Source organism: Brachyhypopomus gauderio, chromosome 7, assembly GCF_052324685.1.
Source record: "Brachyhypopomus gauderio isolate BG-103 chromosome 7, BGAUD_0.2, whole genome shotgun sequence".
In the NCBI taxonomy this organism is placed as follows: domain Eukaryota; kingdom Metazoa; phylum Chordata; class Actinopteri; order Gymnotiformes; family Hypopomidae; genus Brachyhypopomus; species Brachyhypopomus gauderio.
This window is the reverse complement of record NC_135217.1, coordinates 22,496,303-22,519,476: the sequence shown is the minus strand read 5'-3', so window position 1 is coordinate 22,519,476 and position 23,174 is coordinate 22,496,303. Positions and strand designations below refer to the sequence as shown.

Here is a 23,174-nt window from a genome sequence, read left to right as displayed (position 1 = left end):
GAATTAATTACAAATGTACCAATATCTAAACTCCTCTATGAAACAACGGGGTCACTGTATACTGCATGACATCACAGTATTTAGGGGAGGCATGTTCTCCTTTAGTTTGAATGACATGCTTCTTAGAGCTACAGTATGCATTACACCGATAATCATAATATCTTTGCTGTGTGTCCTTTTGAAACCTGTTTTTAAATTATGAGAACATTACAATGAGCATGAAATGTTCAAGTTCATAGTGAATTCTTCACTAATCATGAACTCTATTAAGTCAAATTTAGGCTATTTGTGATGCCTTTAACATAAGGAAAATAGGGTAGTTGCAGCAGAAACAACTTAGGGAATTTTCAACAATGTTGTTAATGTAACCTTATGCTTAACCAACATTAAAATTCAGTCACGACTTCGTCATGAAGCGACTCTTTTTATTGTACTTTGTCTCCACCTAGTGGTAGAAATCAACTCCTTTAGACTGAGAGAAGATCGTATCAGCTTAAGCATTACAGTGGAGTTTTTATTTTTTCACTGAAATTCTCAATTTTTCCTTGTTTTGATTTTATCTCTTATTTTTCTTTCTGAATTTCTGAAATCTCAGGAATGTTATTTTTTGTTTATTATGTTTATTGCTGTTTAGTTTTATACAGTAGGGCTATTCTATTTTATATTTATTCTATTTCTTTGTATTTTCTCAGTTGTGAAGCACTTTAAGTGACCACAGTTACACTTAAAAAAGGTTCCTTAGCCACATGAAAATAAATAATAATAAACACAGTTAGTCAAGTCACCTGTGTTGTCATTATGACTGGATGAAATATAGTGGAAAGGTCCTGACAGACCAACACACACACACACAACAGCTAATACAGCTAATACAAAACCGACACCTTCAGCTGTAAGAAGAAAGTACTGCTGTATTGTAAACATAAAACCACTCCCTCAGATTCAATTACTGTCATGCTGTGCCTTAACCTATTAATAGCATAATGGTCTGGTTTGAGATCAAGAGTCAGATGGGGTGGCATTTTGCAAATGTGTGACCCTCTATAGTGGAGTTACACTGTGATGTAGGTGCTATGGACCCTTTGGCAACTCTACAGAAAACAGTATTTGTAAATCCACTGTAATATACAATATCTGTATATCTGTATTTAATTTTAAAAGAACAAAAAACTGCTTCAGTACATACATGCTGCTTCCAAATATTAAATTGCTTTGCTTGGGCGAAACAGACCGTTTCTATGGAATCATACAGCTAATGATATTTATCAGGTCACACACTTGATTTATTGATGAGGCGTTGATATTGGAATTTGCATGGATAATGAAGGGGCTTCCTTAGCGCGTGTCACGTGACGCTCCACTGGGCTGTGTTGCCTTTTCAGTGTGCCATCTCAAGATGTTCACCCTTTCTGACTGGCGTTTTACCTGCTGATGCACAGTAGGTGGCGTTATTGTCCAAAGTATAGTTTTTACTGCCTCACCTAAACATTTACAGATTGTACAAGATCCGTCTCCGCTGCACAAGAACAAAATGATTTAGCTTGAACATTAATGGTGTGTTAATTAGACTGTGGTCTAAATGTACGAGACATGGCTGGGGTCCCTAAGTGTGTGTTCAATGCGAAGAGGATGTTCTTAAGAGAATTAATAAATGATCTTCTTCACAATTAATTAGACCTTACAATTTATTATTGGAGTCGTTCGGAGTCGAGCACTACAGACCAGACCGTATATATAGGCTACGGTCTCTGGGTCAGACGCAAAAGTATAACTTTAAGAAGAAAGCAAATATATATAAATAGTAACTTTAATCTGATTACTGGACTGGAAACTCGTTATATTACTCGTTACTGAAAAAGTGGTAAGATTAGAGTAACGCGTTACTAAGTTACTAAAACGCGTTACTGACGTCACTGGTCGGGAGTTGTGTAAATCAAAAGTGAAAGTGGACCTAGTTGGTTAAAAACAAAACAACTCGAGTCCTCACCAGAACTGAGATGGCCGAGGCCCACGTACCTGTGGACACGGAGCACATTTGCTGCGCGATCTGCCTGGACACCCTGAACGTCCCGGTCTCCATCCCCTGTGGACACACGTACTGCAGGAACTGCATCCAAGATTTCTGGGACCAGGGACACCAGCGGAGGTCCAGTTGTCCGCAGTGCAGGCGCAGTTTCGACGTGAGGCCTGAGCTCAACCCAAACACCGTTCTTGCGGACCTTGTGGAGAAACTGCGTAAAACCGAATTGCGCAAAACGCCTCCGACAGACGGCGTGTGGTGCGACGTGTGCCGGGAAAACACACTCCCCGCTGTCAGATCTTGCTTGGTGTGTCTGGCCTCGTACTGTGAGCTCCACGTCCAACCCCACTTCGAGTCCCCTGCTTTTAAGAAGCACACGCTGGTTGCGCCCTGCAAGGCACTGCAGGAGAAGCTGTGCCCTGCTCATGGCAGACTCTACGAGTTTTACTGCCGCACCGACCAGGTGTGTGTGTGTTGTTTGTGTGCAATGGGAGAACACGGAGGTCATGAGGTCGTGACTGCTGAGACTGCACGAGTTGAACAGGGGGTAAGTGGAAGAGCTTGAATGTTGCTGCATGAAATCCTTGGAAACGGACACAGCAGCTGCTCATACAGAGATAGGATATGAACCTGTCTAATGCCATACATGAAAAGCTTCTTAGTTTATCATCAGTACTTTTGGTGTTTTCTGTTTGATCCAGGAGGCACTGGCGAGGTTGGGCCGGGTATTGAACGAGAACATCCAGCAGAGAGAGAAGGTGAGCCAGGACTTGAGAAAGGCAGTAAAGAACATAAAGGTATGTTTGAGTGTACACTGTAGACACTCACTAGTCTTTCCTCACCTGCTGGCTTTGCTCCTGGTTGATCAAAGTTGTTTACATATGAATACGTTTCCTGGTTTCCCATGGACCGTCCATGTTTTTCTGTGTCAGTGCTCTGCACAGGAAGCCCGTGGAGATGTTGAGAGGACGTTAACCGAGCTCATTGACTCCATCAAGAGAAGACATTCGGAGGTGATGGAGCTGCTCCAGGCACAGGAGGAAACAGAGCTGAGAAGTGTAGAAGATCTCCTAGAGCGAGTGGAGTTGCAGATCGCTGAGCTCAGAGAAACGTCCGCAGAGGTGGAGAGGACCTTAGAAACTAGCGATCACATCGACTTTCTTCAGGTTGGACTCTTTGCATTATTATAAATACATTTTATGGTTTTATATCAGAAGATAACTTGGATCATCACATTGGTGTAAACTGATGCACTGTATGTATTATTGTTTGTGTGATCACCTTTGTTTGTTAGTGGTGTATGTGCTCATTGGGTGTACTTTGCCAAGAGGGTGAATATTTGTAATGTTGATCTAATGGAATACTGCTTGTATTTCTACAATTGACATGACATTTATGTTTATAATATTCTTTTTTTTTAGAGTTACCTGTGTTTGAAACATCTGTCTGTGCCTCAAACCTTTGATGATCCTAACCCTAAGCACAAAGTGACATTTAAGAAGGTCGTACAGTTTGTCTCCGTGCTTCAGAAGATACTGGGGGATATCTGTGACACAGACATGACCAACATCTTAGAAACAAGTGAGTGTGATGGTCTGAATGAGATATTCTACTAGCCTTCATCCTGACATTGTCCTCTTTAGTTTCAGCCTTGTAGCTCTTCTATACCAGGTCTGCTTTTTATTTCTCTACTTGCATATTTTTGTCTTTATGAATTATTGTAATATGTTAAAGTCTTTTCAGTGGAAAAGGTTTTCAGGAAATGTAATCGGACCTGCACCTCATCATGATGGAGCCGAGCTTCTTCAAACACTTAATACCACTGTGCTGGCATCTCGGATCAAGCAGAAATGTGAACTTGCTTGCAACTTGCATGAGAAACACTGGTTTATATCTCCAGCAGGGTTGCTCTAAATTTGCATTTCATTTTGTCATGTATTTGATTATTGATTAATTTTCACATTTACATTTAGTCCACAAAGCCCAGGATCAATGTGTTTTTGCCTTTTGTCTGTATCTTGGTCGTTGAGGATGTCCATGTCTTCCCAGTGAAAGAGACAGGGCTGTGTGTCCAGCTGTGTGTCCAGCTGTGTGGTTTGTATATTTCACTTTCACAAATAACTTTGTTATTCATTGTCACAAACAGAAACAAACACTCCGGAAACACCACTGGACATCATCCCAGGTTTGTGATGCTAAATTTGGTTGTTTTAATTATTCATGTCATCCATATGTCTCTTCCTAGCCATTATGCAATACTTATTACATACATCTTCTCTTGTAGAACCACAGACAAGGGAAGATTTTTTGCATTGTAAGTTTATATTTATACACACACACCATACACCATGTGTTCCATCATCACGGGGACATTTAATCCTCACAAATAGCGAAATACTTGCCCAAGTGCACATCTCAGACACAAATACACATGCACAGTGTGAGAACATTACAAGAGGATCATGCCCTTTATCCATATCTGTTGGGCCTTCTTTCGTATTTTCAGATTCCTGTTACCTTACGTTGGAGTCTGCACCTGACCACCCCAGCCTGTGTGTGTGTGAGGACGGCAGGTCTGTGGAGTGGGTTGCCCATAGCTCCTCAGGGAGTGTGTGGCCTCAGGTGCTGTGCAGAGAAGGTCTGACCGGTCGCTGCTACTGGGAGGCACAGTGGGGCGGCACTGGAATTTGCACAGTAGGTCTGATCGAGGGCCGTGACGATAGAGGCGCGGTTCTGAAGACCGGCTTTGGCCGAGACACGCACTCCTGGGGGATGGACCTCTTTCACCTGTCTTATGTGTTTCGTCATGGCGATGACAATGTCACCGTGGCAACGCCAGAGGCATCCAACACAATAGGAGTCTATTTAGATCACAGAGCAGGGATGTTGTCCTTCTACAGCGTCTCTGACAAGATGACCCTGCTGCACAGAGCCCGGGCCTGTTTTAGCCGGCCCCTCTACCCTGGCTTTGCCCTCTGGGTAAACGCGTGGCAAAGTTTTTTTGGCAAACCTCCACTCATCTCTAGAACAGGACACATGTTTGTTAAACTAATAAACCTGTAATGCCCCTTTTCTTTCTTGTTATATTGGTAGGCGCACAAAAATGTATTTGTGTACACACTTGGTTGTAACTAAAATGGACTCCTAATAAATCCTGTACAGGTATGGCACGCATTACTTTTTATTTTTTAAAGTTATTCAGAAACATTTTTTTGTGTTTTCCTGTGCATTTTTAAATATCTGATATTTCGAAGGGAAATTGTCCACAGACTGCTTAATGATTAATGACTATAGAATGATTGAGATCAAATAAAAAATCTAATTCCTCTGTGGGATTATGAAGCGTTTAAGAGATACGTCAATGGTTTGCTGTAGTCTACGTTCATCAGCTTCGCTTTTATATTAGGATAGTGTTTTTCAACGCTTCTACAAGTGTAATCAACCATTGGACGTTTTTGTTACTGCTAAATTGTGTAAACGGTTTTATTTTTTATTGTTAGTTTTTTTATTTGTCCTAGTGAATTCACGGAGTGTTGGTCTATAATTTACCTACAAATTTCCCCTGGTGAATGCTTAGAATACGTTTTCAAACAAAAAAAATCCGTTTTGTCACCAGCCCATGGGAAGACTTTGGGAAAACTTCAACTCCCATCAGCCGCCTGTGCTGCGCGTGCGCGTGTTCGTGTGGCGCGCGCGGGGTTTGACTGGTTGTTGGAGGACTTGTCCGTTTAACCGGATATACGCGGCTAGCTAGCGCGGGTCTGGATCAGTGACGGTCTCTGGTCTGGATTCACCGGGCGAGGAGTCCGTGACCGTCAGCTTGTTAGGTGGTTAACAGCTGCCGTTCAGAAGGTAAGCGTGTTTAAGTTAGTTGTGTTGCAATTATGATACGTTAGTTCAATATTTTTTTTAGAATAAATGAATCGTGGTGTCTTTCAGATAATTAATTTTCGTCCATTAATGTAACGTACTCTGAGCGGTGAGGTCGAGTTAGCTGGTTAGCTGCCGTGCTAGCACGACTGAGTTGAACCGGGTCACAGTAGATGTCTATCTAGCGTAGATAAACTGTGTACCGCCCAACACAACCCTTATCACCACCAGAGTGTCCACGGCACTGAGACAGACATGAACACGACTGCGGTCCTCGTCAAGCAGGTGTGCGCTGTGGTGTGTGTTCGTTAACCTTCACACACTGCTTCATTGGGCCACTACCCTTCAGTGTTATCTGTGTTTCAGGCACTGATGATGGCCGTGGACTGGATGGGGTTCGGGTACGCAGCCCTCGTCGCGTCCGGAGGAGTGATGGGTTATGTAAAAGCAGGTAAAGTGTGTTTTAAATGAGCTCAGTCAGTCTTTTCATACGGTAACAGCTTGGTGGATGAGATCAGGGACCGTGTACCATGTGGAACTGCTCCTCTACCTGCAGGCAGTGTTCCTTCTCTAGCAGCCGGGCTGCTGTTTGGAGGCTTGGCAGGTTTTGGGGCCTACCAAATATCACAAGACCCCAAGAACATTTGGGTGTCTTTAGGTTGGTGTCTTTAGGTTACCTTTGCTTGCATGTTTGTGAGTGGTTTTATAATGTGTGCATTATTATATAATTATATTAAGAGACACGTTTCTGAATAAACTGGAGTATAACATAATGCATGTGACTTTATGAAGATCCAATATTTGAACACAGACGTAATACTGAACTGCATCAGATAGTCAGGGAGGTGGTAGACAGACCCAGTCTGCACCACTTCTAAATGCTGTTTTGCTGAAAAAAATAAATGTATTATTGGTACTATAATATTAATTTGTGTGTGTTTGATAGCTACCTCTGGAACTCTGGGTGCCATCATGGGAAAGAGATTTTACAGCTCTCGGAAGATCATGCCTGCGGGTATAGTGGCTGGAGCAAGGTATCTACCTGATCATACCTGTGGTCTCAGGATGGATTTGAGAACCTCTGCACTAAACCACATAATGCATATTTGCCATCTGAACGTTTATAGTGTTATAATACTGATACAGACAAGGACAAAGGACAAAAGAGCCATGGAAATTCTCTGTGCTTGATAATGCACTACATTATTAGATAACTGATGCTATGTAGTATTTTAATCTAAATATAGGAAATATATATTATAATGCTATATCCGGTTTGATTCTTCCTTCTGCAGTATTCTGATGTTGGCAAAGCTTGGTATTGGAGTTCTACAGAAACCTCAAGATGCATGATGAACTGTTGTCCCCAAAAATCCAAATCACTGATATTTTTTTTATTTTTTGTAAGACTATGTAAGTAATTTACCACATTTGACTGTGTGGACACCACTTATTTTGTATAGTTAAAAATAATAAATATGAATTCTATGAATATGGAAGTACAATATATTTGACCATTATTTCCATTTCATTTTCCATTATTTTTCAAAGCATAGAAATCACCATACTTACAAAAATGTGCTTAAAATAAAGACTCAAACTAGAGAACTGTAAAAGACAGGCCATTATTTGATTAAAATACTCCTATAGAATAAAATCTAGTTTGACATATGACTGTATTTGTGTTTTTAAAACATAACATGCTTTAATGATATGCTATTACGATATGTACTGATCTTGGAATGAAAATTCAGTTATTAGTGTGGTCAGTATTTAAGGCACCTCATCATTAATATATTGGATATTAATTGTAACAAGCTGCTCAATTCTGAAAAGTTTCAGAGAGAAAAGGTAAAAAAAAGCAGAAACTTTTGAATAATTGAGAAGAATCTTATGAATGTGTTATACAAAAAAGTATATTTCCTATAAAATCAGGTCACATACCAAAAAAGAATAAGATGATAAATACAAAATAATGATCATGGATGTATCCAAACACCATTGTTGAAAACTAAACATTTATGTCCTAACAGTAAGAAACATTACATTAAAAAATGCCATGGCTATAACCCCTACCACCAGAACACAGAGGGACATAAAATACTTAATGCTGCTAATTCAAGATGGAGTCTGAGGTTAGCACTAGCTAAGACTCTAAAGACTTTAGCCTACTGTATAATTAAAGCACATTTTAATAATGAAAACGTAGGAATGACATTACAACTGGATCATGTCAAGGTTAGTGCATCCTCCCAATGTTCCATTAAGAACCTTATACAATGAATTAATAGCAGCTTCTCAGCAGCATCAGATCTTACCCAGTATTCAGACCCAGACCCTGTAATGAGACCCAGACCCAGTCCAGAACGCCACGGCCAGAACGGCACCAGCCGATCTGCTGATACGTTACCGGTGGATTCCGTACTTTGCTGCCCAGTCCACTCGACCGTGGACAGGCTGGACCGGAGCCGCTCGAGTGTGGAGGCCAGCAGAATTTTTCCCCACAGCTGAGTAACTTGTTCCATTAACCTGGGCTCGATCTGTCCGCCTTCTCCAACCATCGACATCTGAAGAACAGATTTGGACGTGTTTAAGAACACAGACCTTAGGTGTTTGTTTCAGGAGAGAACGGGACAATTCCTGGTCTGGAATTGTTTGACTTTTGCCATCTTTGTGAATAGCAAGGCCTCTGGATTTACCTTCAGAGCTCTCATTTACTGAAGTGGTAGCAGCAGGTTTTGACTTTGAGGCTTTATTACAATCAGTAGAGGCAGAGTGATCAACTAAGAGAAAGGAATGTGGAGAAAGAAGAATGGGGTAGAAAGAAACAAAGACTATGGCACAGCACAATCTCAGAAGATCCAGCCAAACCAGTCCTTTCTTCCACTGCTCCTCATACCCCAGAAGACAGCTAATGAAAGCTATAGAGGGCCTGATTATCTGACCAGGATGTACTGAAACGTGTGGAACACAGGCTGAGGACCTCTGCTTTAACCTTTTACACTTTTTTGACAGTTTTGTTACATGTCCCTACATGAGCCAACTACAGGCACAACCCCCTTTGATCAACATTGGGTTAAGCGACTCATTCAAGTACCACAAACTACAGAGTACCTGACCTCTTGATTCTCTTGCAATGTTCTTAGACTGCAAACCTCCCACCACTATTTATTGTTTTAATGAAGGTGCATAACACATTGATTAAAATGTTTAAAAACAAGAGTAGGCCTGCAGCGTTTGTATTCAAAAGAGGGCTGAAGGCACTGAACCTTAACAAATTGCCAGTTAGCTTAGACCGGATGACTTTGGATCTCAGCCATAGCATGAAAGGTCAGAGGGCAGTGTGATGAAAAATCAACAACTGAATATAAGGGAAATAATGGGCTAACATGCTTATGAATAAACAAGGTTGATGATTAAACCCTAATACATACGGGGGTGCTGTTGTCCAATTGGCTGGAGCTGAATCCTCTGACCAACTGACCCAACCTCCTTCTTCTGAAAAGATGGTATGTAAGCTCCAGACAGATTGTATGTGGTGCTGATGAAGTGTCCTAACAGCCAAATACATTTTGAAAACACTTTAGTTAGAACTACTGATGAGACAATAAACATATGATTTGATCTTTATCCAAGTCTTAATAAATCTCATCTTCTGAAACAAACAGCAGTTTGGACATTAAAGCACATATCCATTTATAAATCCAAATAACTCCAAATGGTTTAAAAACTTTCTCACTACCATAACATTAGATGTGTCATTCTGTCAAATGTCAAAAGCCATTTTTGTGAGTTTTTTGCTACTGATTATTCTCATTATTTGGAAAGATGTACATTTAGCCAACACGGGGTAGAAAGGCTCTGGGTCCAGAGTTGTGTTTACCTCTGGGCTGTTGAGTTTTCTCTAGTACTCTGTCTCTTGGCCTATCTGGGGCTTTAGTGGTCTTCTCTTCTGCGTCTGGGGTTAATGGGAGTGGTGAGGGAAGCAGACCAGAGGACACGGTGGAAATGTTACAGCAAAAGAAACAGGAGCAAAACGCCCCACGAAAGAATGAGCAGAGTGAAGACGCTCTGAAGAAACATGTGAATCCATCATTAGATTCGTTCAAATCTAATGTCCTGCATCTGGGACCTGATGCATGTCCAGATACTGACCAATTGACCAATTGGGAAAAGTTTGATGCTGGTCTAGCAGCTACTAAATAAAGGCAAATAACTAGTAGGTTTTTATAGCGAGTGGTGCTCACATAGTGCATCAATAATAGAAATCTTGGTCAATTTCTTGGTAAATTAGCATTTAGTGCATCATGTTGTGATTGGAGACGCGATAAAAAGGAGCTTGGACAGGACAGCCAGCTCATTACTACATGAGCGACATCTACTGTGTGCTAACCTAAGGTAAGCCCAGGTAAGCCTACCTGGACTGACTTGGGTAACCGGTGCTCCCCCAATAGGAGCGAGTGGTTTGTACAGTTGGTTTGTCTTGTTGTCTCTCTTGGACTCCTTGTCCCCAACTGATGGTGTGGTCTTATTTATCAAGCCTGAAATTGATGAGCATGTTAATTACAGATGACTGATCATGTATGTGGCAGAGTAACACGCAGCACAGTAAACAGTATGTAATGTGCACCAATCTCTTCAGTCACCAAAATGAACTACATTTAACCTAAACAAATGCAATGAAGTCACCAGAGAGGCCAAGTAATACTGTGATGTGTGAACACAGAGGCCTTCCTGCTGTTTACGAGTATTGTGTATATTCCTCCAGTTAAATAATTTTTAATGGCTCAGTGTTGAATATTAAGCAGACTTGCCAGGCAGGTATCTGGCCTGGCGCAGGTAATGCTGTCTGGCTGAGGAGACGCTCTGGAGGTGGGAGTCTGGCTGGTTCCTTCTGATGCTACTGGGTAATTTTGTCACAGTGCTGAAAGTGTAGAGAGGTTTTTGTTCCTTTGGCCTAAATAAAAGAGTAATTTAAAAGAGATTTTTTTAAAGTGTGTAAATTGAATTGTGAATTTAGGTCAATTAAGCATTCTCTGTTTTAATAACACTTACTGATAAGTGATCTCCCTAATGTCCTCATCTGTGGCCATGCTAGGTTTCTTGGAATTGGACACAGTATCTGAGCGATCTGATTCGTCGCAGCTATCAGAAGGCTTGGTCTGCCCCCAGCGTCTCCGCCCACTCTTCATCACCATTAGGGTGTTCTCATTCCCCACTGACCTCTTCAGGAGTAAAACCACAAATTCAGTCCTGGTTCAGATGAGCTACTTCATATTACAATTCGTAAATGTAAAGGTTACAATAATTATTTTACTTCACAAAATGATTTTATAAGAAGCACTATAGGGCAGACTGGACAAATCTATAGCCTAGCAGGCATTTTGGAGCACGCAGCCTGGATTCTTTACCTTTTGGGTGGAGAGTGGGAGAGGCTCGTCTTGGCGACCTGACAGAGAGACACACTGAGGCAGGGGGATCTGCTGCAGTGGCTGATGGGAGCTTCGCCCCTGGGGCTTGGCCTGAGAGCGCAGGGCTGGCTCTGAGGTTGACTGCAGCTCTGCTTTGGCCTCTCTGGGCTCCACTGCTTTTGCCTGTGGCTTGCAGAGGTCGGAGGTCTGCGGCCGTGGTCCCAGCACCTGGCCAACTTGGAAGTAGGGGTACCTGAGGGCCTGCAGCATTCAAATATAGACACTGTTTAACAGCTTGGTCATCATGCTGTAAGACAAGCCCCAATCAGGAGTTAAGGAAGTTTGAGACAACTAACGGAAGGCATTTTGAACATATATGTTGTACAGTTGTGATCAAATTTATTCAACCCCCAATGCTGCGAAGGGTTTTATGGAATTCAGTGCACATTTGTAATTGTGTTCATAATGAAATCTTACAAGGACTTGTTAAAGAACTAAATGCAACTAAGATAGCATCAATTTTTTTTGTCATAAAGTATTAAATGGCCTTTTTGTGATTTCTTCATTGACACAATTATTCAACCCCTTTACGACTACCACTCCTAAGAACAGAGGTTCATTCCAGTGTTTTCCATCAGGTATTGAAAACATCTGTAGATGTCAACGAGCAGCAATCAAGCATGATAAGCACCAATTAGGCAGATTTAAAAGGACTGTGATACTCAGCTCCTTCTAGACATCTACTGGTATGTTTCCAAGCATGGTGAAGGCAAGAGAATGGTCCCAGAAGACAAGAGAAGAGGTTATTGCTCTTCACAAGAATGGCAATGGATATAAAAAGATTGCGAAGTTGTTAAATATTCCAAGAGACACTATCGGAAGTATCATTCGCAAGTTCAAGTTAAAGGGCACAGTGGAAACGTTACCTGGTCGTGGCAGAAAGAAGATCCTGACCGCGACTGCTGTGCGCTACCTGAAGCGTAATGTGGAGAAAAATCCCCGCGTGACTGCTAAGGAACTGAAAAAAGACCTGTCAGATGTGGGCACTGAAGTTTCAGCTCAGACAATAAGGCGCGCACTGCATAACGAAGACCTCCATGCCAGAACGCCCAGACGCACCCCCTTGCTGACTCCAAAGAACAAGAAAAGTCGACTGCAGTATGCCAAAAGTCATGTGGACAAGCCACAAAGGTTTTGGAACAGGTTTTGGAAACTAAATTAGAACTGTTTGGGACAATGGACCAGCGCTATGTTTGGAGAAGGAAGAACCAGGCTTATGAACAAAAGAACACCTTGCCTACTGTGAAGCATGGCGGGGGGTCAATTATGCTTTGGGGCTGTTTTGCTTCTAATGGTACAGGAAAGCTTCAACGTGTGCAGGGTACCATGAATTCCCTTCAGTACCAGGAGATCTTGGAGGAAAATGTGATGGAGTCAGTCACAAACCTGCGGCTTGGGAGACGTTGGACCTTCCAACAGGACAATGATTCGAAGCACACATCCAAGTCCACTAGAGCATGGTTGAACATGAAAGGCTGGAACATTCTAGAGTGGCCATCGCAATCACCAGACTTAAATCCAATTGAGAACCTCTGGTGGGACCTAAAGAAGGCAGTTGCAGTGCGCAAGCCTAAGAATGTGACTGAACTGGAGGCTTTTGCCCATGAAGAATGGGCTAAGATACCCATAGGTCGCTGCAAGACACTTGTGTCAAGCTATGCTTCACGCTTGAAAGCTGTCATAACTGGAAAAGGATGTTGTACTAAGTACTAAAAAATAATGTCACTAGGGGGTTGAATAAAACTGATAATGATGTGAGCACAGTAAAGACATTTGTGGTTATTCCATCATAAATATTATGTTATGTTTGTCTAATTTATAAGTGCCTCTTTGATATAATTGTAAATAAGATGACTGAAATGATCAAAATCAATGTCAAACTGGCCAAAACACTTTATTTCAGTGGGGGTTGAATAAATTTGATCACAACTGTACATTTAAATAGGTATGTTTTTATTTATTTTCTAGCAATAAAAATAAAGAGACTGGGGGCAACATTTTATACTTTTAATTTTGTTTTAAACTGTTTAAGCTAATAAAAAATCTATTGATTACAACACTGATGACAACAGTTTCAGACATAAAAAAATGTCTTTGAAAATATCTCGGTATGTGTGATTGGACAGTAAATTCCATGGGTCTCAGGGGTCTCAGTGCTGAGGGCCAACCAACCTGGACAGCGGTGGGCCTCTTCTTTGGGTCCCACTGGAGGAGGTCTTTCATTAGTGCCAGACCTTCGCTGCTGGCATTGGGGATAAGGGTCTTTAGGGGCGTGGGCACACACTGAGGGAAACGGAAGCTCATGGCTGCTGCCAGCTGATAGCCCTCTGGCCAGTCCATCTGCAGGGCCAGAGAAAGTTAACAATGGATAACCACACCACAATGGAAAATAGTATCTAGAGTCATGCTGTTGCAGAGGAAGATCTATACCACAATTCAAATGAAACACATCAACATAACACAAGTAGTTCACACCTGCATTTATTAAAGGTAGGAAGATTTTTTAAAGGTTTGTAGTTTCTCAAAGGTTCTTCACACTCTTGTGGAGCTGACTACCAAATAACCAAAGTTTAATATTCACAAATGAATAGTCGATATGGTGCCACAACAGTCATTACTGCTATTATTTAATTTTAAAAAGCCGAGTCTGTAAAAAACACGTAGAGTCTGTTTATTGTAGCTCTTTAGCCTCCTGTGCAGACATGTCATACCTTCCTGACAGTCCCAAGCACCTGGCAGATTTTGAAGATCTCGTCGACTTCGCTGTTGCCAGGGAAAAGAGGTCGTAAGGTGTAGAGCTCCGCCATGATACATCCCACAGCCCACATGTCTATGGGTGAGCTGTAAACACACGACCTCAGAAGCACTTCAGGTGCGCGATACCTGCAAACACACACCAAAGAAACGTGCTACATGTCAGCACTGTCTGAGAGAAACTGTATAGTCAAGTTAAACAATTCTGCTCAGGAGGACTGCCAAGATGTGTCCCGATGTTATGGGTGAACCATTAGTATCAAATAATAGGAGTAGACTTTTCCCAAGAGTTGAATATCCACTGAATGAATAAACAATTTTATCAATGTCACCTTTCCCATTTTAACATTTTTCTGTCCTCTTGAGAAGACAACAAAGTTTCTCACCATCGAGTCGAGACGTAATCTGTGTAGGGAGGCCGAGACCGGATCTCTCTGGCCAGGCCAAAGTCAGCGATCTTCACCAACTCAGGACCCATACACAGCAGGTTCTCTGGCTTCATGTCCCGATGAAAAAACCCTTCAGTAGCACAAGAATTCATGCAAGCAGTCATGATAAACTCCAGAATAGTGCTTGCATTTCAAACACAGAATTACCGAACCACCCTAATTACATTGTAATACGATGCAGATGAAGGGCTCGGTAATGGGCCAGTGACATGACCCAGTCAGTTAAGACACCAAACTGTACAGTATATAGAGGACGACTTCAAGGGCTCGAGTTGGAAGACATGCAAGCTACTATAATATGATGGGACTATATTCAACATTTATCCAAACACTAACCATGTGTCATACAGTATGCATGCATTACGCAGTATCTAAAATGTTTTTGTGCAATCACAGCAAACATAAACTGGGTAAAATCAGGCATTAGGGAGAAAGCCACAATGATGAGCTATATGGTCAAAGAAAGACATTATTTAAAGACAAGCATTAAAAGCAGTAGTCTCAGAAGCCAAGTCTCCCTTGCCCACTGGTTCAAAACAAAAGTTCTTCCACAAAAAATGATAATGATTAAAGAAACCTGTTCAGGCTTCAAACTCCTTTTAACCAGGTTTAAATTCAACACAAGTTCTATCAAGGGTGGTTATTCCTTTGCTTTATAGGTTAGGATTTACATATAATATTTGTCATATATTTGCAAATATTTCAGAACTGTCCTCAACGTGCATTGAACTAGTGGTGGGGGTTGCACACTGGCTCTGTATGAAAGGGAAAGAATAACCTTACCATGTTTGTGCACAAATGCCAACCCAGAAATCACTTGAAACATGATGTTCCTTATTTCATTTTCAGTGAACATCTTATTTTCCCTGATGAAAGCATTTCATGCACAAAGGAGAGGATAAAAGAGAAAGAGAAGGCAGGAATAAGGACAGAGAGAGAATCCCAAAGCTTTTTCCCCCATAGATTGTGCGAGACAGTCTGTGGTGTGGCAAATGTGTGTCTGTCTGAGTTTAAAGGGTTGTTAGATCCAATGTGGATTTAGTTGTGCATCTTTGACACCCCTGATGTATCGCACATTCTGTCAATAAAGAGATGAAGAGAACAGCCGAGTCTTTGTGGGCGGGGCGAGGGCGGGGCTAAACAAATGACTGATAGTCAGTAGGGACTGTGCTCCGCCTGCTCTCAGCTGTTCTAATCTTTTAAACACAAATATCATCGCTCTGCTTAACCTACCATGCTTATGAATAAATGATAGCCCCTGCAATATCTGAAAGGTTATGTTCCTGATGACTGATTCTGGGAACAACTTGTTTCTGGAGACAAGAGAATCAACACAACTTCAAATTATTCACTTTAGGATAGTTTATACAGTCACAAAACACACTGTAGGTGCATTTTTTTAATTCTCGAGAACCATTTAAAGTCCAGGCTATACTACAAAAATTATGTGAATTTTCAATCAAACAGAAACGTGGTCAGATAAATATAAATTGGTAAATTGGCAGTTTACTGGTCAGTTTGTGCTATGAAGTGAAAACTAATGTTGACTGTATCATGGGGCATTGTTTTGAATAAATTCATACAATAATGAGCTGTTCTGATGTCAAAAACGTGCATAGCCACATCATACCTGTTTTTCATCAACTGGTACAGGTTCTCTTTCATGTACTCAAAGACAAAGTACAAATGGTCATTTTCTCTGATGACTTCTTTCAGTTTCACCACATTGGCATGGTTCAGTTTCTTTAATGACTGCAAACACACATACGGATGTTCATTTGAAAAGCGTTACAGATCCACAGTGGCTATGTGACGACTTCAAAGAGCAAAGCAAAGCCATCGCACTGGAGGGGGCTCATTTGGGACGTGGGCACAGAGGCTGCGGTTCATACCTTCACCTCTCTTAGGTTCATGCACTCCTCCCAGGAGTAGAACTTCCTCTTCATTCTGAGAGACACATGGAGAGGTTTCACAAAGTTCACCAACAGCTGACAACAGACCACATTCTACTGCATGAAAACCATTAATCAAAACACAGCCCACAGTCACCTGGAGAGTCTGAGAGAGGCCAGGACGCTCCCGATGAACTGGAATGGCTGCTATTTGTTACAGGGCATTTGGCACTCGCTCCAAATTGAAAGCTATCAACAGCTTTGTTTGTCAAGATTGTTTTGGGTCAATCTGATGGCCAAAGTCAATAATAGTCACATTTTCCAAAAGGCAGTGCAGATCCATACCAAACTAATTATTTGTAGAATAATTAGTGGGCATTCGGTGGGTTTGCCTAATTACACTTTTAACCAGAGAGTTTACTGAGAGGTCAGTTTGCTTCCTTATCTCTGCTGATCACTTACGCTACAAAATCTGAAATTAAATACCAATAAAAAGAAATGTACAGGCTACTGCTCTAAATGCATAATAATCGCATGACATCACATAATACAATAATAACATAACAATGTGATTTCCAATCTTCAGGTTCTGATGGGATCAAAACAAAACAAAAGCAACAAACTTTTAACTCTAACACAACTGACAGAGAAACAAAATACATTTCCAAAACTGCCACGGCAACATTAAAACTGGAAGCAACCGAGGGATCCAGGCTCGTCTAGTTCTGCGGGCCGCTCCACAGCAATGGTGCTTGACCCACAGTAGGACAGCGTTGCTATGAACAGGAAGGAGCTGGCACAGCAGTTGGTATGTGGAGTGGTGTGTCAAAGCCTACCCAGGTGACCTGAGCTACCCAGCATCTAACTGGGGAATTACGTCACGTGCGTTGTGTACGTCACGTACGTCACGTGCGTCGTGTACGTCACGTACGTCACGTGCGAAACCCAAGGCGAGGCGTGCCAATTTTGCACGTTTGTTGACAGAGCGCCAAGGCAACACAACGCCGACACACTTTCACTCCTTTCACCGTCACCGCGGTATCGCTTTGCAAGGCAACAATCTTTTCCTGGACGGCTACAGCGTCTCGGTGTGTCATTCATAATTCAGCTTACTCGCCCCTGCTGAAAGAGCAGCTTGCAGGTTGAAAGAGCCCAGCTGGGGCTCAGATCAGCTGTGCGCAAACAGGGTTTGTTCTTCCCAGCTTAGGGCCAGAGGATGGGACCGTGCCGCAGACCGGACAGCCACGTGATAAAGAACGTGGATCACATGCTTGTACGCTCAGTGTGAAGAATGGTGGCTCTCCATATTACGAATCTGGCACACTTTGCATGGGCATGGGCCCTTTCCTAAAAACAATCTCATCCTGGCCCTCCCCTGAGTCCTCGGTAGCAAAATGGGACATATCAATTTACAGAGCAGAAATAGAATCACTGTGAATCACTGCCTCTGATCTTCCTCCATACCTCTTGATGGCCACCAGCTCCCCAGACTCGTTGCTCTTGCCCATCAGCACGCTGCCATAGGTCCCGTCACCCAGCTGCCTCAGAGTGGTGTAGCGGTACATCCTTGCCTCGTGATGTCACGCAGCTCCGCCCCTGCTCCCCAGAACCACCCGCTCAGCTCGCCTGCCCCCGTCCCGCCAGTACCAGCGATGTGGCTCACTCGCACACTGCCGTCACGTCCCGCTCCGGGACACGTGCGGGATGTGCGGTTCACTGTATCTCGCAGGCCATCACTCACTTCTCTCTAAGACTGTTAAGAGGAAAAACCACAATCAGATGTCGTCTTATGTTTGTGACAACATGGAGTCTGTTGCTGTTTCTTATTTAGTCTGCTGTAAAAGTACATTTGAGGGACTGCTTTAAAGGAAATGTATTATAAAGTCACCAGGACAACTCAGTAATAACACATCAAGTTACTGTGAGGTGACAGTCAATTACCAGAAAGCTTTTCCTTGAGAAAAATATTGACCTTTAGCAAGTTTGTTGAACAGCACCACCTTTTATGTTGGAGAGAGCTCAAAGAACAAATCCAAAAGGATTAGCTTACAGGTGCAGTCACAGCTAGGCACATGCTAGTGAACTCAGGGACAACAGAAAATACGCTCCAAACAACAAGTGACTCAGAGGCAAAGATTTTCCACCTGAATATTCAATGTGACACCCACAGGCAGTAGCATCATTTTCCACATCAACATGGCCCCGTGTGTTTTACTCTCCAGGTGCAGAGCCATGTCCTGAGGGGCGTGTGATTAATCCAGGCCAGGCGATTAGGCGCACACTGAGAATGCAAATAGAATCTTACATCAGCATAACGCTTCTGGGTTCTCAACCCGTCTTAGTCACACCATCTGCCAGCACATTGGGTTTTGCAGGCATAGCAGAGTCCTGTGGGGTTTCAAAACAGGGGAAACCGAGTGCCTGTGACATTATATTACTGTCCTCTAAATGGAGTTAAGGACCAACTGTAGTCTTCTTTTTAAGACAGACACCAGTGACTCCAGGCAGACATGCCTTAGCTAATTTAATTTAAGTAAAAACGGTCGCAGGCATTGCACTGTTGTTAATAACAGGGGCCTGTCATTAAAAGCATTCAGATTACACCATACAGTGTCAATGCAGTGTCTGTGAATCAATGTGGGGGGGGCAGGCAGCACAAGACGCCCCCCACTGACCGAGCTTTGGCCTGTAGTGACCAACTGGAAAGAGGTTTTGCAGGAATTAGAAGGATGTATGAAGGGTGAATGGTCTTAGCTGGCCTCTCAAGGTCGATGGATAAGCCTTGTGAGTAATCACATAGAAACAGAAGTAAACACAGAGGAGCTCAATTAGAAATGCATCACACAGCCTCGCAAAGCTCGCAGGTAGTATCTTAGGAAGGTTGAGTAACTAAGCTAAAGTTAATACAACTTCCAAGTGTTGTTTAACGGCTCTGTTCTTGGTATTTTTTAACTTACCGATTTGTACAGCCCACCGCCCTGTTCCGTTGTCTGCGGCCGATGATAACGCTTCAGCCGCCTGCTGTGTCCCGATACGGCGCGTGCCGTCCTCCCCTTGGCAACGAGGACTCCGACCCAGCGCTACGAACGTCTCCGATCACGTGAACACGAAGGGGCTTGTGGGAATTGTTGTTTACAGAACGACGCTGGTCGCCAGTGCCAGGCTGAGTCTGGAAATCCTAAAAGGACAAGTATTCATAGTTTAATTTAGGGAGGAGTAAGGTAACGAGACTGGGATATTTGTCTCTAATCAACATTTCGATGTTCGGACTTTGTTGTAGAATAATGGCAAAGTTTTGAAAAAAATAAACGCTCTCTGTATCACCAACAGATGGCATAATTGGTGCACAAAAGCTGCTAAAATGGGGACTTTGTTCTGAACACCACCAGAACGGCAGTCTATGCTGTTAGACTAGTGTTAACAAAATATAATGTATATATTATAAACGAAATATACTGCTATCTCACAACGTGATTACTGGCCTGTTTTGCGACAGAGACTTGATCTCATATGTTACAACAATAGCTAGGCAGCATTGAAAAAAACAACTGGACATTATATCCTATATTATGTATGTTATACACTGCTTTCAAGAATATAAAGCCCTCTCCACATTAACAATCTGCTGTAATTACAATTGCTTTCTTGCATTAAAGAAGGTTATAGACTGCTTTTAAGAATTTAAGAAAACCTCACAGTACCTATTACATTTTCTTTGACTTTAACTGACATATATTATAAATCTTTAACTGCATTTAATATAAATGAAAGTTGTTAATGATGCAATTTTCAGATCTTATTTCTGAACTTTCTTAAGCCCTTTACATAGTCACCAATATGCTACATCAAATCCATTCACATAGTTCAGGTGTATCCTGAGCAGACTCAGAGTGCCTCTTTAAGCTGGATGGCACTGGCTTCAGACAGAATTCAAAGCACTTTCAACCACCATAACCAGTCAAACAACACAAATGGATTCTATTTTTCAGGCTCTCTAGCACTTTTCTATTTCTCTCTCTCTCTCTCTCTCTCTCTCTCTCTCTCTCTCTCTCTCTCTCTCCCTCTGTGTGTGTGTGTGTATGTGTGTCTGTCTCTTTCAATCGTGTCTATATTGTCAGTAGTGAAAAAAATGTCACAAGTAAAAGCGTAGACCTTAAAGAGGGTGCACAGGTGCACATAGACTGAGCCTTCAAAGAGAAAAAAGTCAAGCACCACTGTTACTACTCCACACAGACACAGACACACACACACACACACACACACACACACACACGCATACACATATATATATACACCCATGGAATATATACGCCGTCAAACATGTCACACAGATATTTACTACTTTCATTGCAAGTGTGTGCGGGTGAAGGTTGTGTCAAAGTGTTTTGCTATAAATGATCATATATTCTAATTTCATGGAGGTAAATATAATTGTCCATGTTCATTGATATTAAATCATTAATGGAAAAAAAACTTTATGTTAAAATACACAATATATTTTCCCACATTTTCTGTGGCAAATTATGTTTTGTGTAAATAGATACATCTGTTGTCATATTTTTTAAGTAAACAAATTTATTAAATGTATACATTTAAATGTTGCTAAAAATGCTATTTGTACCCTACTGGTTAGATATGCCAGTCATAGTGACTTTAACGTCTTATAAAGTAAATGTCATCTACCATCTCCAGAGTGGGTATAAAATGACTGATATTTAGATTAGTCTATCTTGCTTTCCCCTGGCGCCTCTTTGGTTCAGCTAAACCAATCACGATGGAGAGACACGAAGCCAGAAACGGTGTACATCTGTTTTGACTTGGTGCGAGACTAGTGCATCAGTCGTGGAGAAGTTAAGCGTGATTTGGTTTGCAGTGGAATTCATTAAGCATCAGAATGAAGGGGGAACATCCTGCAGCTGGCCGGGTTGGGTTTCATAGGGGCGTTCTCCCCCCATCACCTTCTTATGGCTCCTCACTATAAAGGGCCACACACACAATCTGACCTGAAGATGACATGCACCGTACATAAGACATTACAAAACATAAAGAAATTGCTTCTAAGGGCTAATGGTGATTGCTTATATATGATTTGTCCCACCTAAAACAATGTATACAATTATACTATAACAACAATGTATGTATATATTATAAAGTCATGGTCTGGAGGTAGGGAACTGGTCTTGTGACCGGAGGGTCGTGGGTTCGATTCCCAGACCTGAGGCCATGACTGAGGTGCCCTTGAGCAAGGCACCTAACCCCAACTGCTCCCCGGGCACTGGGCTAGGGCTGCCCACCGCTCTGGGCACGTGTGCACCACAGCCCCCTAGTAATTGCTAGTGTGTGTGTGTGTGTGTATGTGTGTGTGTGTGTGTGTGTGTGTGTTTGTGTGTGTGTGTGTGTGTGTGTGTTCTAACTGCACAGATGGGTTAAAAGCGGAGGACAAATTTCGATTGCGGTGAAAAATCACAATTGACAAAATATGGCACATTTACATTTTACGAGACGAGGGGGACGAGGAAGGCCGAGTGACCCTGCCACACTCCACACTAACTGGGGGAAGGTGGTCGCTGACCTGCATGACTTTCAGGCACTGGTGCAGAAACACCTCCAGCAAAGCAAACAGCATTCAGGTTCAGCTCAAAATAAGTCAACATCTTCAAACTTGGAGCTCAGGTTTGTTGCCTAAACAGAACAGCGGGCTGAGTTTGCTGTTTTACAATGGATATGGCATACAACATCCTTTTGGCTTTACTAAGGCCTCCACTTATATTTATTTTCCATTTAAAACACACACACACACACACACACACACACACACACACACACACACACACACACACATACATACATAAATATATATGTGCTGAAGTACACAAATATATTCAACATTTCCAAATTTCTCTACAACATATCTCCCCACCGGCCTTTTACCCATGATCCCATGATGCAACAATGCCCACAGATGAAATAAATCACTGTCAAATACTGTTTTTTATTATTTTGGCAAGTTGAGAAGCCTCTAAGTGTTGGTTTATATTCGGCGTACAACTCACCCATATTCTCACCTCAATGGCGGGGGGGGGGGGGGGGGGGGGGTGGCAGAAGGGGCAAAGGAAAGTAAACTTTGGGGGTGAAGAGTGGTTGTTTTGAGGCTGTGGTGCCAGTTTGCGGGTAGTTTGAGCCTCGCTCTGTTCAATGGGAGGTCAACACCTGAGCGTTGTATTATTACTAATAAGAGGATGTTTCTCAGGGCTCAGTGGCTCTTAAAGGGCTCGACTTGCGGCTTGTGGCACACACCAGTTGAGCCCAATGGCCCACATGATGTTTATCAGTCTCACGTTAGCAGCCATCCCCTGTCACCTTTCCTTAAAAAACTCAGAGAGAGGAGGAGGAGGAGAGAGAGAGAGGGATACAGAGAGAGAACCTGACTGCCCAAGTGATGTTAAACAGAGAATTTGACCTAATCACTTTTATTTTGTGACTCCTTCCACAGCTGTTTAAGAGACAGGCCACTTCCAGTTGTTTTATTGAGATGTTTAAGGTAGATCAATACCAGCGTATTGATAATAGTGTTCTAAATCTGTTAATACTACACATATTTCAAAGGAATTTTCAGAAAAGTAAATAAATGTCTTTAAGATCATGCTTATATTTTCACATAAATGTATTTTTTTGTAGTATCATTTAAACAATTTGTGAAAAAATAGCACTCACCCCA

General features: G+C 42.2%; 3 protein-coding genes and 1 long non-coding RNA gene across 20 annotated transcripts in view; 2 read left to right on the top strand and 2 right to left on the bottom strand.

Annotated features, from left to right (window-relative positions):
- The window catches only part of LOC143519322 (uncharacterized), a 15,670-nt gene extending 13,528 nt beyond the window's left edge, over positions 1 to 2,142 (bottom strand). The window contains exon 1 of one of the 3 annotated variants that reach the window (XR_013132410.1): positions 2,017 to 2,142. This is a non-coding gene — a long non-coding RNA (uncharacterized LOC143519322). The remainder of the gene's footprint in view (positions 1 to 2,016) is intronic. The other 2 variants (XR_013132409.1, XR_013132408.1) reach the window with 2 other exon arrangements.
- On the top strand, positions 1,813 to 5,769 carry LOC143519318 (E3 ubiquitin/ISG15 ligase TRIM25-like). 4 transcript variants are annotated; one of them, XM_077012640.1, is made up of 9 exons: positions 1,813 to 2,567; positions 2,722 to 2,817; positions 2,953 to 3,186; positions 3,442 to 3,601; positions 4,167 to 4,205; positions 4,305 to 4,334; positions 4,527 to 4,999; positions 5,114 to 5,182; positions 5,637 to 5,769. In XM_077012640.1, the coding sequence occupies exons 1-8, from the start codon at positions 1,998 to 2,000 to the stop codon at positions 5,153 to 5,155; spliced, it is 1,644 nt and encodes a 547-aa protein (XP_076868755.1). In that variant the 5' UTR covers positions 1,813 to 1,997; the 3' UTR covers positions 5,156 to 5,182; positions 5,637 to 5,769. The 4 variants fall into 4 exon arrangements, with proteins under 4 accessions (XP_076868755.1, XP_076868754.1, XP_076868752.1 ...); XM_077012639.1 differs by lacking the exon at positions 5,637 to 5,769 and having other exon boundaries at positions 5,114 to 5,185; XM_077012637.1 differs by lacking the exon at positions 5,637 to 5,769 and having other exon boundaries at positions 1,817 to 2,567; positions 4,527 to 5,185.
- Positions 5,734 to 7,389, top strand: tmem14ca (transmembrane protein 14Ca). 2 transcript variants are annotated; one of them, XM_077012642.1, is made up of 6 exons: positions 5,786 to 5,872; positions 6,122 to 6,175; positions 6,257 to 6,341; positions 6,447 to 6,548; positions 6,837 to 6,924; positions 7,186 to 7,389. In XM_077012642.1, exons 2-6 carry the CDS (start codon positions 6,146 to 6,148, stop codon positions 7,241 to 7,243), a joined length of 363 nt encoding a protein of 120 aa, XP_076868757.1. In that variant the 5' UTR covers positions 5,786 to 5,872; positions 6,122 to 6,145; the 3' UTR covers positions 7,244 to 7,389. The 2 variants fall into 2 exon arrangements, with proteins under 2 accessions (XP_076868758.1, XP_076868757.1); XM_077012643.1 differs by lacking the exon at positions 6,122 to 6,175 and having other exon boundaries at positions 5,734 to 5,872.
- Positions 7,390 to 7,788: 399 nt separating this feature from the next.
- mak (male germ cell-associated kinase) lies at positions 7,789 to 19,536 on the bottom strand. Of its 11 annotated transcripts, none has more exons than XM_077012633.1 (18): positions 19,414 to 19,502; positions 19,132 to 19,237; positions 18,601 to 18,737; positions 17,921 to 18,209; positions 16,457 to 16,511; positions 16,195 to 16,316; positions 15,798 to 15,877; positions 14,502 to 14,634; positions 14,073 to 14,244; positions 13,534 to 13,701; positions 11,302 to 11,562; positions 10,946 to 11,115; positions 10,705 to 10,847; positions 10,309 to 10,431; positions 9,774 to 9,848; positions 9,325 to 9,444; positions 8,590 to 8,673; positions 7,789 to 8,457 (listed from the first exon to the last, which is right to left on the bottom strand). In XM_077012633.1, the coding sequence occupies exons 4-18, from the start codon at positions 18,019 to 18,021 to the stop codon at positions 8,297 to 8,299; spliced, it is 1,968 nt and encodes a 655-aa protein (XP_076868748.1). In that variant the 5' UTR covers positions 18,022 to 18,209; positions 18,601 to 18,737; positions 19,132 to 19,237; positions 19,414 to 19,502; the 3' UTR covers positions 7,789 to 8,296. The 11 variants fall into 11 exon arrangements, 10 of the variants coding, with proteins under 10 accessions (XP_076868748.1, XP_076868741.1, XP_076868745.1 ...); XM_077012626.1 differs by lacking the exon at positions 15,798 to 15,877 and adding an exon at positions 15,348 to 15,430; XM_077012630.1 differs by lacking the exon at positions 15,798 to 15,877 and adding an exon at positions 15,348 to 15,430 and having other exon boundaries at positions 18,625 to 18,737.
- Between the last annotated feature and the right edge of the window lie 3,638 nt (positions 19,537 to 23,174).